This window comes from Phalaenopsis equestris, unplaced genomic scaffold (genome assembly GCF_001263595.1).
Source record: "Phalaenopsis equestris unplaced genomic scaffold, ASM126359v1 Scaffold000834, whole genome shotgun sequence".
NCBI classification, from domain to species: Eukaryota; Viridiplantae; Streptophyta; class Magnoliopsida; order Asparagales; family Orchidaceae; genus Phalaenopsis; species Phalaenopsis equestris.
In genome coordinates this window covers 469,988-484,731 of record NW_018165274.1, presented here as the reverse complement: position 1 = coordinate 484,731, position 14,744 = coordinate 469,988, and the positions used below count along the sequence as shown (strand labels likewise).

At 35.9% G+C, this 14,744-nt stretch overlaps 1 protein-coding gene across 1 annotated transcript in view; it reads left to right on the top strand.

The window, feature by feature from the left end:
• LOC110031494 (bifunctional aspartokinase/homoserine dehydrogenase 1, chloroplastic-like) overlaps positions 1-14,744 on the top strand; it is a gene marked incomplete at its 3' end in the record, with an annotated part of 76,955 nt that overhangs the window by 39,368 nt on the left and 22,843 nt on the right. The window contains 5 exon segments of the mRNA XM_020734715.1: positions 3,185-3,559; positions 6,899-6,987; positions 7,066-7,369; positions 7,817-7,869; positions 7,934-8,148. Coding sequence (XP_020590374.1) covers positions 3,185-3,559; positions 6,899-6,987; positions 7,066-7,369; positions 7,817-7,869; positions 7,934-8,148 — 1,036 coding nt within the window.

Sequence of the window (14,744 nt, the reverse complement as noted above, 5' to 3'; positions counted from 1 at the left end):
TGGGTCCCGCACTGGGTCCTAAATTTTGCTTTTTCATCTCCTTTTGGGAATGATCTTGCTTCTCTGGGTCCCGTACTGGGGCCTAAAAAATTTTCAATTTTGCAAATTAAACTAATACTACAGTGAGATCCAAAAAAAAAAAAAAAATTTTTTTTTGAATTCACATTTTCAAAACAAAACAACTTTAAAAAATTAAACAACATTTAATAAAAAAAACATAACGCGTCCTTTTGAATTTACGAGAGTCCCTCGGAGGAGGTAACCCACGGTTGCTAACGAAATCTCCCCGGTTTAAATGAGTTTCATAATTTGTTTAAACTAAGTAAATTAAAAAAAAAATAGTGAGACCAGAACGAGGGAACCGTGTGATCCTAACCGGTGTAACTCTAATCAACTTTAACCCTCCTAATGAGAACAAAACCGAAACCTTGAAACACATAATAAAACCTTTTGAACCTTAGACTTTAGAACTGCTACTTCGACGAGGAACTTGGAACCAACTTTATTGGCAGCACGACAAGGAGCTTGGTTCGAGCAACAAGAGGATCTTTTTCAACAATCTTTCTCTTCTTAGTCTAAATAACAACTTATACGATTTCAAGGTAGCTCGTCCAGCGCGACGTAAATCCTCATACCCTCTTCAGGCCCTGTTACAACCACGTTGTGTAGCGTATGTCTTAATTCGCTTTAGGTTCTGAGATTTTCGTTCGTTACGACGTACACCCTCATGTCTTTGCGGGTTATTTGTATAATCGACTATTATGCAAATGTAAGTCCCAAATAATAAAACTAGCAGGACTAAACACCTTAATAACATCGTTTCCAAAAATTAGTCACACAGTAGGATAGCTTGAGAAGTCATTGAGGGATCTGGATATGTGACATCATCTACTATTTCTTTCATTTGGACTCCTGAAAATAACTGTTCCTATTTGAGCTACTCCCACTTGCTTTTTCACGTTCTACCGTGAAAACTTAAACATTGAAATCTTGAAGGCTATTACCGCTGATCATTATCGAGTTTTCTCAAGTGACCCTAATCATTTGTGATATAATTAACTGTAGGGGCTTGTCTCTATAGGGAACTTGGAACCCATGTAAAATAAATTCTATTTAATCTTTATATTAGATAAGAGAACTTGTCGGTCACACATAAGAGGTTCGCAGACCAAACATATGTCATGGATCTCTTAGTTTGCAGGATTGGGTCCATCGCCGAGATATACACTTATCTTTCGGGAAGGTGTAGTATTCGCGGTATTGGACACGATTATGCGAACTATTAGACGAATGAGATCTATTTGGTGTCATTTTTTTTTTCATAAATAAAACATACTAATTTCAAAACCCAAACTATATACCTCTTATATAAAATTAAATTTCAAATTTATTTTTAATTTTCAAAAATCAAAAAGTTGACCGACACTCTCTTCTTATATTCAATGTCAAATCGACGCGGCCTCGACTCTATGTCACTTGAAGCTTCCTTATGGCAAGGGTTTTTTCTTGTTCTTGTTCATCTTGGTGGTTACTGTTGTTATTTTGGGTTACTTTCCCATGTCATCTTCTTTCAAAATCAGTGAGTCTCTATTGTAATTGAAGGCTTTTCCCATAACATGTGTTCCATGGTGAGCTTCTAAACACCTTATTAAGAGCTTTTTTTTTGTGGCATGGTGTCACGTTTTTCTAATTAGAATTTTGGCTAAGAGGAAAAGGGTGATTTGGGGTTAAGGCTAAGATGATGATGTGGGGATAATTTTTTTATGGATGTATTGTATTAGTTTAGTTTATTTGAAATTTTGGCTTGGGAGTGAAGGAAGACACATCCCTAAAATATTAGAGTTTATGGGCTCTGATATCATATGACATCATTTTAGGTCTCCTAGAAAATGTTTAGAAAGGGATCTAGTAGGGAGGTGGTTGTGAAATAGTAAATGAATGATAATTTGTCAGTTTGACGATGTTTGAAAGGGGATATGAGCCATTCGGCAGCTGTCCAGACTGAAAAGTATAGAGAGAACTCCAAAATGATGAGATACAAATAGCGAGGAGGTTCACCACCTATTCCTGAACAAGCTACAGACACACCAGTTGCAAAAGAAAGAGGGTACAACACTCATTAAGGCACAAATCAGAGACATAACAAAAAATCTGTAAACCAGAGAATAACGATATATAAATTGTTCCCAAACGAAAGAAACCTAATTCTAATTAAAATAATATTAAAAAGAGGCCCACAAGGGCGTTACAGCAACAAAAGGAGGCAAAAATCCTGCTGCAGCCCTTCAGGCTGCCGTTCCTCTTGTCGAATTGCAGGATTTTGTGTTTCTGCAGGATTTTGCAATCCCGGATCGTGGAAAGTTCACGGGGAGCTCCCCCATCAAATAACCAGGTTTTTCAAAATGGCCTCAACATGAAAATTATAACATGCTGTAGATGCAATAATTAACTAAGCGAGCCCACATAATTCTTTGGGTTGTGCATGAGAGAAATGAATCATGTGCTGATGATTGAATGTTTCACTAATAAGAAAAACCAAGTTGCATTGATAATTTAGCATTTTATTAATGGTTTTTATACCCCCTTGAACATTGTTTAGTTTTGCATAGTTCAATATCGCTGATTCTTTTTTATGATGCGGAGTGCCTTTTGGGGACTAGGTTGGATGAAATAATTGAAATATAGAAAGATCTACTTACCTTGGTTTTTCATTTTTATTTTTTAATTTTATTAATACTGCTGGCTAAGTCTTTTTGAAGATCTATCTATTGTTTACAAGAGAATTTCTATCGGATTTTAATTTTAAACAATATTATATTTACTAGTCAAATTCTAGAACAAATGCACAGTAAGCTCTAAAGCTGACCCTTGTCTTCTTAAAATTTGTCTCCCTTGTATTCTCGTCTTTCTGTATTTTTGTATATGCGGGTTACCTATTAGTTTCATTTAAGTAGCGAGATCTTTTACTTAATCTTTCTTTCTTGACATCAGATGTAGGGTTACCTATTAGTTTCATTTAAGTAGCGAGATCTTTTACTTAATCTTTCTTTCTTGACATCAGATGTATTTTAAATATGAAAACTATAAACCTTTTTCATGTTATTGCATTAGGTTTTGGGAGAATTTATTAGGTTTATGACCTGTTTTTGTTTCATATTTCATTTTTTTTCCTACTTTTCAACAGATGTTTCTCTTGATCAGACCGCTGAAATATCTAAAGTGCCCAAAGGTGATATGTGGTCTGTTCATAAATTTGGTGGAACGTGCATGGGAACTTCGAAAAGAATTCAAAATGTTGCAGATATTATTCTGCAAGATTTATCTGAAAGAAAGTTGGTAATTGTCTCTGCAATGTCAAAGGTTACGGATATGATGTATAATCTTGTATACAAAGCGCAGTCTAGAGATGACTCATATGTTTCAGCTCTTGATGATATTTTTGGAAAGCACTTGTCAACAGCAACGGAGCTTCTTGATGCTGATGACCTGGAAAGGTTCCAGTCTCTGTTGCATAATGATATCAGCAACCTCAAAGCAATGCTTCGTGCGATATACATAGGTTTGAACTCTTAATCTATTTTTCTTAAGTTGATGAATTGGATATGATCAAGCATTCTTCACACCTGTAACCCACTTGGCTTCCCTTGTAAATTTAATTTTGAATTATTGCATGCTTCAAATTTAATTAGGCATTTGTTGCAATCTTTTCCTTATTGGGTCGGCCTTTTCCATGTTATTTTGATGGGTCAAATTATTTCATATTCCCTTCGATCGAAATTTTGTGCTGAGCAGCAGTTATAAATTTTTCACTCATGTTTATATATTAAAATGTTGTTTTCATGACCTTTCAATGTGAATGATGCCTAAGCTCTGGAAATGTTTGTGTGAAAGAAGCTTGTTGACCTTCATAGCTATTCTACATCAATTGTGATCAAACATGGCAAACGACGAATAACGAACATATTATCACATGAGTTGGGTTTGCTATGCTAGATTCCCCACTCAACTATTCACGTTGCATATTTGCAAGGTTGATTGTATCAATGTCACGTAAAAAGAATCTAGAAAAGACGCTCATGTTTCTGGATTACCACACAGTGAAGGAGATGTATTTTGGACATGATTTCATACAAATTGAGTCTAAAAATATCTCACATAAATCAAAATCATCAATTTGTCGCTTTTTTCTTGAAACAGACTTTGCCAACTAGTCTAAACCTTTGAAATATCCAAAATGCGACCTCCCGCATTGTCAAATACCCGTCTAACGAAAATGGCAAACAATGGACACGATGTCATGCAAGTTCAACCAAAACTTATAACACAAATCAAATTCATGAAATTGTTACTCATTTCATGGAAAGTCTAATTGTTAGACTAACACATCCAAAATGCCACAATTAGAGAGGAAAGATACTCGTATTGCTCTATGAAGCACCAAGTCGAACCATGCAATTTACTTATGAAAAAGGTGATGGAATGCATGAGTAGATGTGAGGACACTAAAAATTTACGGGCAAATTTTGGAACGCTCCAAAACAAAGAAGCAAATTTATTATTATCTTTTATATATATATAGCAGAAGGAGAAGCAATTTTATTATTATCTGTTATATTTACGGTTGAATTAGATTCCCAGATTTGACGGGTTTTGAATTAGCACATGAGGATTGGTTTGGGGGGTCCGCCCTCCAACCAATCCTTTATATATATATATATATATATATTAGATAAAAGAGCGGCTCGTGGCTCCTTACACGTTAATACTTAAAAAGGTTACAAAATATGGGCGAGATAGTGGATTGGATCCCTATCTAACATCAAAATAAAGTAGATCGTCAACCTATGGGTTCTAAAATCCACAGTACAATGCAACGTAAAAATGTGTATATATATATATATATATATATATATATTGAAATCCCCCAAATGCTGATCATGTCCACAAGTTTCGTAGGTCATCTCTTGTCTATGATGTAAACCAGATATAATTAATAAAATCTAATCAAAATTTTCACCAACATTGGCACGCCTCTATCCTCTCTTGCTCGCTCTTGTTCCTTGGTCTAGATCCCTTGCCCTTGATCTCCCCAATCGCAGTAACTCATGTGTCCCTAGCCACCCTTGCGTAAGTTTTTGAAATCCTCAACGACGAAGAAGGAAGCTAGAGCGAGCTCACTATTGTGGGATTTTAAAATACTAATGACATGTGCGGAAGAATGGTTGAAAAAAAAAATACTCTCAATTCTATTGATAGTAGCATGCGCTTAATATCTTTTAGCCACCGACTCACTCAACTGCATGGCATCGATGAAATCAACTGTGAGTAAAGAGAAGAGGCGTTCATGAGATGTGTGGGGTTAGGCTAAATGACTACACATTGTCAGATTTGTGGGGCTATTTAAATTGCCATTAGTTCAATATTCCCTGAAAGAACCAAACACATTAAGTTGGCTCACTTTGTTGTAGATGTTGTGTTATCAAAGATGCTTGTTGCTCTTCATCTCTCTAGTAATATATTCATTAATTCTTTGTGTGCTCTTCAGCTTTAAAAAATGTGCTTCAAGTTGGAGCTAACTGCTTCATCTGCTCCAACTTGTGCAAGTGAGTTGATGTTATCATTTACTTAGACTGCAGTCTTTCTCCTATTCTAAATAGGAGATCTTCCTATTGAACAAACATACAAAACGTTTTTTAACTAGCTTGAGCTCTCTCAAGCTCAGCTTGTTTACAACCCTACTTGGAACATCATTTTTGTGATTCTTTTGATTCAAACAATGTGAAGCTGATATTTGCTAAACATATTTAATCCCTATCAGATGAAGAAAATTTATGACTTGATTCCCAACTTTTGTTCTTTGTTTATATTTAATTAACATAATTAGATATTAATTTGTTAGTATTTTTGTTTTTATTCAAATTTTGGCACATTAAAAATCAATTTGTGGAAACAAAACTTTAATTACTTGCCAAACTTCATGTTTCTAAATCTTTTTTTAATTTCTCAGATTATATAGATCATTTCATTATCAATTGTATTTTAATTTAAGAATTTTTTATTTATATTTCAAGTAACTCATGGAATTATTTAGGGCTTGTGAAATGTGAGCCATCAATTTCCTTTACATGTATTCATCTTACACATCATAATGATTTCATTAGAAAGTTCTAACTTCGAGTCATCTTGCTTCATTATGCTTGCTGGACTGTTAGTTATTGCAATGTAACCTTCCATCGGCTGATATTGACTTAAGTTTTGGTTTTCAATTTTTAGGTTTACAATTTTATAATAAGAATTTCTTTCACATGCATGTTCAATTATGAAACAAGCCGAAGAACCTTTCAATGTTGACTTCTACAATCAAAACTTGCATCCATGTGTCAACTTATTTTGTTTATCCTGACTAATGATTAGGTACAAATTATAATGACTAATTTTTTGGTCTATTATTCTTATTCAAATTGCCTTTCAACATTTTTAGAAAATGAAACCCTGAGGATTAAGAACTACTTGAATTTTCTCATAGTTTGTTTTGACTTGTCTTTAGGTTTTACTCGTGTGGTAGAAATATCTTAATAGGTATCTATATACACCTATTCCATCCGATTCATTGATTTTTGAACAGGTGCAATAATTATTTGTTGATGTAGAAATACAAGTTATTAAATTGGACATAATTAATTATTATGTTCATGCGTTTGATAAAAAAAATATTATACATTTTTTACTCTTCCTAATTTACTGCTGCTGGTCACTTTCTAGAAATTCCAAGCTAGAGTGTCAACATACTGTTATTCTAAAGTTCAGTAACTATGTTTGGATTGGTTGAGCAATCATGTTACATTAAGGCTGATGATTTCTCAGTGTGCATTTCTCTAATTTTAATTGCATTTTGCAGCGGGCCATGCTACAGAATCATTTTCTGACTTTGTAGTTGGCCATGGAGAACTATGGTCTGCTCAAATGTTGTCCTGTGTCATAAGAAAGGTCAGCTGATTGAGTAATCTGGGTGTTTTTTTTTTTTCAATTAAAATTGTTCTGATATTTTTTGTTTCGGTGATGCAGAATGGTAGGCCGTGCTGTTGGATGGACACACGAGATGTTCTCATTGTGGAGCCTAACGGTTCTAATCAAGTGGATCCTAACTATGCTGAATCTGAAAAAAGACTTGAAAAGTGGTTTGCTCAACAACGGCCTGATATCATAATTGCTACTGGATTTATTGCCAGTACCCCTCAAAACATTCCCACAACTTTGAAAAGGGATGGTAGTGACTTCTCTGCAGCCATACTTGGTTCTCTAGTAAGGGCTTGCCAAGTAACCATTTGGACTGATGTTGATGGTGTTTTCAGTGCTGATCCTAGAAAAGGTCCAGCTTTCTGCTGTAGTTTACACTTTATATAGCAATGGTGATTTTCTTGTAGTACAATCGTAATCTTCAATTCTAATATAATTTTGGGGCATTTATATTCATACCACACAATTCTTATGTATTTACATATCTAAACTTTCTTATTTATATGTATACTACTCAAAATTTTAACATCAAATAAAAAATACCCCAATTACTAATCTTTTAAAAATAAATTATTCCTTTACATTTATGAGTTAATGAGATCAAAGTATCATAATTGCAAATATCAAATTTTAGGTGCTAGATATGCAATTCATAAAACTTATGTGGTTTGCATGTAAATTTTCGTATAATTTTCAAAATACGACAACTAGATGTGGAACATGATCGGTGATGATATTTTGATTGTGAATAGTCTTAAGGTATTAAATGGTATTACTGAGAAATTAATTTTTTTTGCAGTTAGCGAGGCTGTCATATTGAGAACTTTGTCCTACCAGGAGGCCTGGGAAATGGTAACCTTCATAGTATTCCCACTTTTGTTATTTCTACACTTTTTAACATAAACTTTATTTGCAGTCATACTTTGGAGCAAATGTGTTGCATCCGCGCACGATTATTCCAGTGATGAAGTATAACATTCCAATTGTAATTAGAAATATATTCAATCTATCTTCACCTGGGACTATGATATGCCAGCAACCGGAGAAAGAAAATGGTGAAGGAACGGCCTTGGAGTCTGTTGTCAAAGCATTTGCTACCATAGACAATTTGGCTCTTGTTAATGTTGAGGGGTGAGATATGTCTTGGAATATGGTTTGCTATTAGTTTTTTGTTCTCAAAATATTTTCTATTTTTTAAACCTTGAAAAATTTAGACATCATCTGTGATGCAATTTTTGAATTGAATGCTGTTAAATATAGAGAAATGTTACAACAGGATAATACTCTATTTTTAGGTGGCGTTGTATGCTTATTTTGGTGTATCTTAGATCATTGAACTTATTCAACTACTATAAATAGGGAGGGTTTTTAGTGAACAAGATAATTTTTTATTGTTCTCAGCATATGATTAGAGCTAGGGATAGTTTATTTCGTCGCCCCTCCAAACATCTTGATTCAAATCCGCACTACACCCTCTCGTGTTCCTACTTCCTGATCACATGCTCCACACAGTGCTCACTAACATGTCCAAATCTGTGTTCACTATCATCCTCTGATTACTGACCCATATCAATCTTTCGCTCATGCAGTTTAATATGTGCTCGTTTTGCAGTTGCTTAGGATTCTATACTCCTGCACTGGCTATCTCTTAAAACTATGCTCGCTATCTCTGTATCACTGTTCAATGTCTGCCCTTCTTGTCACCTTTTGCTACAACTGATCGTTAACCATTCCAACGGTTGCTCAACACTTAGGGAAAGTTCACTTCTTGCATCTCCTCTTATTAATTTGAGTGATATTTTGATTTTTATCTCTTTTTTCTCATGGTTTCCATCTCTTTTCACTGACTCAAAAACATCCTAAATCATTGGTTCTACTATCAAATTTAATGATGCTAATTGTCCACGGTAATAAAGGTCCTTTTGTTTGTTGGCTCCACGACAGACTTTATTACTTAGATGCTTTTGCGTTAGATAGTAGTGACTTCAGTAAGTTTTCTAAATGACAAGCATTCATTCTTAGTCGATCAAGTGTCTTTAACTTTTAGTTGCTTAAATTGCATATTTCAAGACCCAAACAAGAAGATGCGGGTTTTCTTTATTCCATCAGATATTAGAAAAGCAATATTTCTTATGCTTTTTACACTCAGAAAATTTTTTTCTTACAAAATGATATTCGAACTTAAGAATACTATAACACTTTGAGAGGCAAATGAGATGAGTTACTCAAAACACCATCCCTTAGTATTGACTTGATTGTTTTGCCAAAAGTAGAACAAATAATTATTTTGGTTACCAAATTTCTCTTTGGTTTGTATCATTGTTTACAAGTTGTGCAATGTCAATTAATGACATACTCCATGATTCCTAACATTGTGACCTCTCTCTCTTAGATTTTTTATATCACCGAGCTCACACTCCTTACTATTTTTGATAAGTCGGTTTTGGTTGCTATCTCTAAGGGTGATAGGAGTTGTGGAGATGGTGGTTGTACTATTGGAAGTTGTAGCTGTGGCTGTAGTACTATTTGCACCAATCTTCACTTGAAAGATGCTTAAAAAATAGTTACGCTCAGTACTGATGGTGCTTAATAATCAGTCCAACCCTTCTTAGTCCTAATGCTTCCTTTGGATTCAGTACTGTTTTAGAAAGACCGTCTTTTTTGCTTTAGCATTCTTAGACAACTTTCACAATTTTTAATACCATCTATCCCTTTGGTTCTATTGTAGCCATCTGTATTGGCAAATCATGAGTTTTAGACTCGGATGCCTCTTCTTATATGATAGGTACTTTTTATGTATTTTCATCGCTCTACATGTTCAAACATTTTATAAATCCCTTAATTTTTCATAAACCTATTATGCCGTCTTTTAAGTTCCCAACTGTTCAATAAGCTTTCATCACTCTCATTATGTTTTCAAGAGCTTAGCTTGAGGAAGATGATTCGTAGACTTGTTGAAGTTGGCAGAGTCTACTACTTGGCAAATGATGGCGTTTATCAATGACACTATTGTTTTAACCAGCCTCCACCTAATATTCTTGAAGATTATGTTTTAATCTCCTCATCTCTCTTCAAGTTTGATTGTCCAGCTGATGAATTAGGTAAATATTATTGCATGTTCTTCATTTTACTACTAGTCATTGAAATATTTCTTTTGAGTTAGTCTACTTAGACATTTAGAGTCTTGCCTAGTTTTTACTTATTTAGGATTCTAAGATTTTGCCCCCTTAATGATGATTATTCTATATGCTTGCTCAAATGGTAGTCAACGTTTTTTGTGTATTTTTCAACTTTTTGAAGAGAAATTAAAGTCCAATCTTCTATATTAATCTAAATTTTATGAACTAATAATGATCTAAAATCTATACAATCTCAGTTTCAAAGTTTTGTTTTGACAAATGTGATATTATTTATCAAACTTATTTCTTAAATTTTTTATCTCCATACATCTCAACCTAATAGTGTTGATAAACTAAAAATCACAATCTACATGATGCTAACTAGATCTAATGTTTTATGTGAATGCTCCTTGTTACTACTGTAGGGATGCAGTTTTAATTAGGGGTGTAAACGAGTTAAATATGAGCGAGCCCGGGCTCAGGTCGTGCTCGACTGTTTAAAAAATATCACTGTTCGTGTTCGACTCGTTTATATTTCAAACACAAAAAGTGTACTAGTGTTCGACTTGTTTGTTTAGCGAGTCGAACACGAGCGAGCCCGGGCTCAGCTCGTGCTCGACTCATTAAAAAATATCATTGTTCGTGTTCGGCTTGTTTATATTTCAAACACAAAAAGTGTACTAGTGTTCGACTTGTTTGTTTAGAGAGTCGAACACAAGCGAGCCCGGGCTCAGCTCGTGCTCGACTCATTAAAAAATATCATTGTTCGTGTTCGGCTTGTTTATATTTCAAACACAAAAAGTGTACTCGTGTTCGACTTGTTTGCTTAGCGAGCCGAACAGGAGCTGTTTGCGAACAAAGACTCATTTTGACAACTCTAATCACACAACCATAGGATGTTAAGGGTTGAGGCAAGATTTAACTCTTATTGTTTATATTAAAATATTATTTAAATATAATTTACTATATTTTTATTCTACTTTTTTAATTAATAATTTGAATTGATTATAAATGTTTGTAGCTTTGTTGTCAATTAAATATTTTTCAAAATACTACTCATCAAGATATTTACTTGGTCTCAAGTTGCATTTTTTTTACCATGAAGTTCTCTACTCTATTGGGGTCATCCTTAGAGATCTTTTGAAGCTAGATCTGTCTACTTTCAACATAACCAGACCCTCGGTGACCACAATACTTATGAAAAGGGATATTACTTTACTTGATGTTACTGAAGTTTGGCTGGGCACGACCCATAATGATTATTGACAACAAATCGTCATGGAGCACAGACCCTCATATTGTATCCACTGTAGGAGGATACTATCAGACATGAGGTGTCTGTTGCCCCTGAGGAACCCTCTCATGACATTGTTGTTACTGTTACTGCGAGTGATGTGATGCTGATACCTTTAAACCTCATAAAAAATAATACTAATGGACTATCGATGAACTATTACCTACAAATGATAATGTTCAGACTGATTATCAGGAGAGTCTCGTATCTCCACTTCTTTAGGAAGTATCCGGTGTAGAGGCACCTCGGACTTCCCCTTACTTCACATATATTAGAACACATTGTGGGTACTACGGTTGGTATTCCTTCTGCTGCAGCCAACCACCCCATCAGACTGATTCTTCGGAAGAGGAATGACAGGTCTATTCGAGGAGGAAGAAAAAGAATGGAGGCCGACTCTAGCTCGGGAATATATTGGATGATACATTGGTTACTACTGGCAATGAGAATCATCTTACCAACTTATTAGCTTGCTCCTTCCCTAGAACTAGAGGCAGGGGCAAGACCAAATTGGGTCGCTCTCTAGCCACCTGATACTATGTATTTCGACACTGTTAGATTTTCTATTTAAGTATCTAATGTATTTTTTCTGTTTTTTCTAGTTTTGAAACTATTTGTGGTTTTTATGTGAGCAGAGTGTCATGCTGGGCTTTCAATATATATATATATATATATTAAAAAAAACCCAATGACTAATATATTAAAAAGAAAAGATACAAATAGATTGTATGAGAGGGCCTAAAAGAAGACCCAACTCACACAATACAACACACACAAATTCAAATAAAGCAAAAGTACTCAAATAAAGCAAAAATACAAAAAGATAAAAAATTAAAAAGCCACCAACGGACGCAAAAGTGTTAGGGACGTTCCACTTTAGTCCTCTCTCTGCCTCTAGTTCTCGGAAGGGAGACGACTAACAAATTGGTAAGGTGCGTATTATTACTCGAAGTAACCAAAGTATCGTCCATCAGATTTTTGAGCTCAAGTAGGTCTCCATTATTCCTCTTCCTCCTGGATGTGTAGACCTGTCATTCATCTTTCGAGGATTGACTCATCTGATCAATGGATTGTTCCAAAGGTGGTCGAACAAGTGTAGGTTGTTGCACATCATCATCCCCATGAGCCCGGGTAACATTAATATTTTGCTCGACCTGATGAGACGGTAGTGAAACAGTAGAAGTATTGTCACCTGTAATATCAGTGATAGGTTCTAGGGCTGGTCTGGTCTGAAGAATCTCCCACGCCCCCATGATAAGAGGTTCCAAAGACGGGGGAGCTACAACATTGTGTGGAGACTGAATGGTTGGCATATTGCCTGCGAAGATAGTGATGTCTTCAGGGGTTTCATTTTGATGATCAATAGTGTCAATAGCTTGAAGCTGATCAGGAGGAGATGGATTCTCTGCCTCTAGCGGAGCGTTTTGCTTTTTTTGTCTGAGTTGGGGGTGAAGATGGTGGCATTGAGAACTGGAGTGACTGAATATACGACAGTTCGAACAATAAGAAGGAAAACACTCAATCACTACCTTTTGCCAATATCCATGGTGCTGTGTGCCTAACAAAATTTTCTCAGAAGCGGATGAAGTGACATCTCTTTTAATAAGTACTTTGGCTTCAGATGGGCGAGAAATATTAAAACTATGAATGTCCGTTTTGAGTGACTTACAATAAACTTTGACAATAAAGTATAAAACTTTTTGAGTGAAATAATGAAATTTCAGACTAGGGAGGCGAATGCAAACCAGAATGATTGGTGGTTCAGTCTGTGGGTCGAAATCCACAGACCATTTCAAAATATTCATAGTTTTCTTATCAATCCAAATTATCCTTCTAGCAAATAAGCGCGTGTAATCCTCTTCATTATTAAGTTGAATAGGAATGCGTCTTCTAGCTAAAAGTATAATTTTTCACTCCCCAACAAGGTGCATAAGCTCAAATTCTTTACGAATTAGCTCCATTTTGGGATGACCATACATAAATTTCACGACCAAATTCAGACGACAAGATAAAACAAGTTGAATACTATTAACTTCAGTAAAAAAAATGACAGACTTCCCATTCTTCCTACCAGGTTTCTTGATGTCCTCCGACCACTGAAACGAAGGAGTAAAATATTACAATTTAGGTGTACGTGAGGCTTGGGCACCCGCAAGGGCTGCAGCATATGATATGTTCGAAGCCATCCCCAATAGATGAAGGTGAGGCGTTAAGAATAGTGAAGAAAGCAGAGAGCAAATTACGAAACCAGAACAAGGAACAAGGAGCGGGATGGAGGAAAACTCCTCTGTGAACTGCAGACGAAAAGAGCCAGCTAGCTTCAGCTAAGGGGCACCCTAGAGCCCGACGACTTCTTGGGACGACGACGAGCTGCAGAAGCCCCCGCCCAAACGTCCTTCAAAAGCCGAAGAACTGCAAGAGGCAACTGAGATGCCCCAAGCCCGACGACTTCTCAAGAGAACCGCTGAATCAGGGCGACAAACAAGAGCGGCTGCGACGCGACGAAGAAGGCGGAAAGGACGAAAGACAAAACAGTGCTTGTTCGACGAAGGTGCAGTGACGCAGAAAAACCAGGGTTCGCCATAGGCGAACCTTAGCAGAGCGAGAACAAGAACGATGAAGCCATATTTATAAAAACTTTCAGGTAATGGCGAACCCTAGCAGAGCGAGAACAAGAACGATGAAGCCATATTTATAAAAACTTATGGCGAACCCTAGCAGAGCGAGAACAAGAACGATGAAGCCATATTTATAAAAACTTTCAGGTAGACACACCTACAGTTCACTTCTCAAGACATTTTAATTACAAGGATTTTAATTGAAAGAGATATTACACTACCAGATGTAGAAAAAGTCTAGCTTGGCTCTGCTCACAATGGTTATTGACAGAAAATTATTGTGGAACAAAAACATCACTACTGAAAGCCAAAGAACTGCGAGAGGCAACTGAGACGCCCCCGAGCCCGACGACTTCTCGAGAGGGGCGACGAACAAGAGCCACTGCGATGTGACGATGAAAACTGGCGATGAAGACGAAAAGGAAGAAAGACGAAACAGTACTTGTTCGACGAAGGTGCAGTGAATCAGAAAAACCAGGGTTCTCCATAGGCGATCCCTAGCAGAGCGAGAACGAGGACGATGAAGCCATCCTTGTAAAATTTTTGCAGGCAGACACACCTACAGTTCATTTCTCAAGATCTTCTATTGCAAGGATTTTGATTGAAAATGATATTACACTGCCAGATGTAGAAGAAGTCTGGCTTGACTCTGCTCATAAATGTTATTGACAGAAAATCATTACGGAACAAAAACCT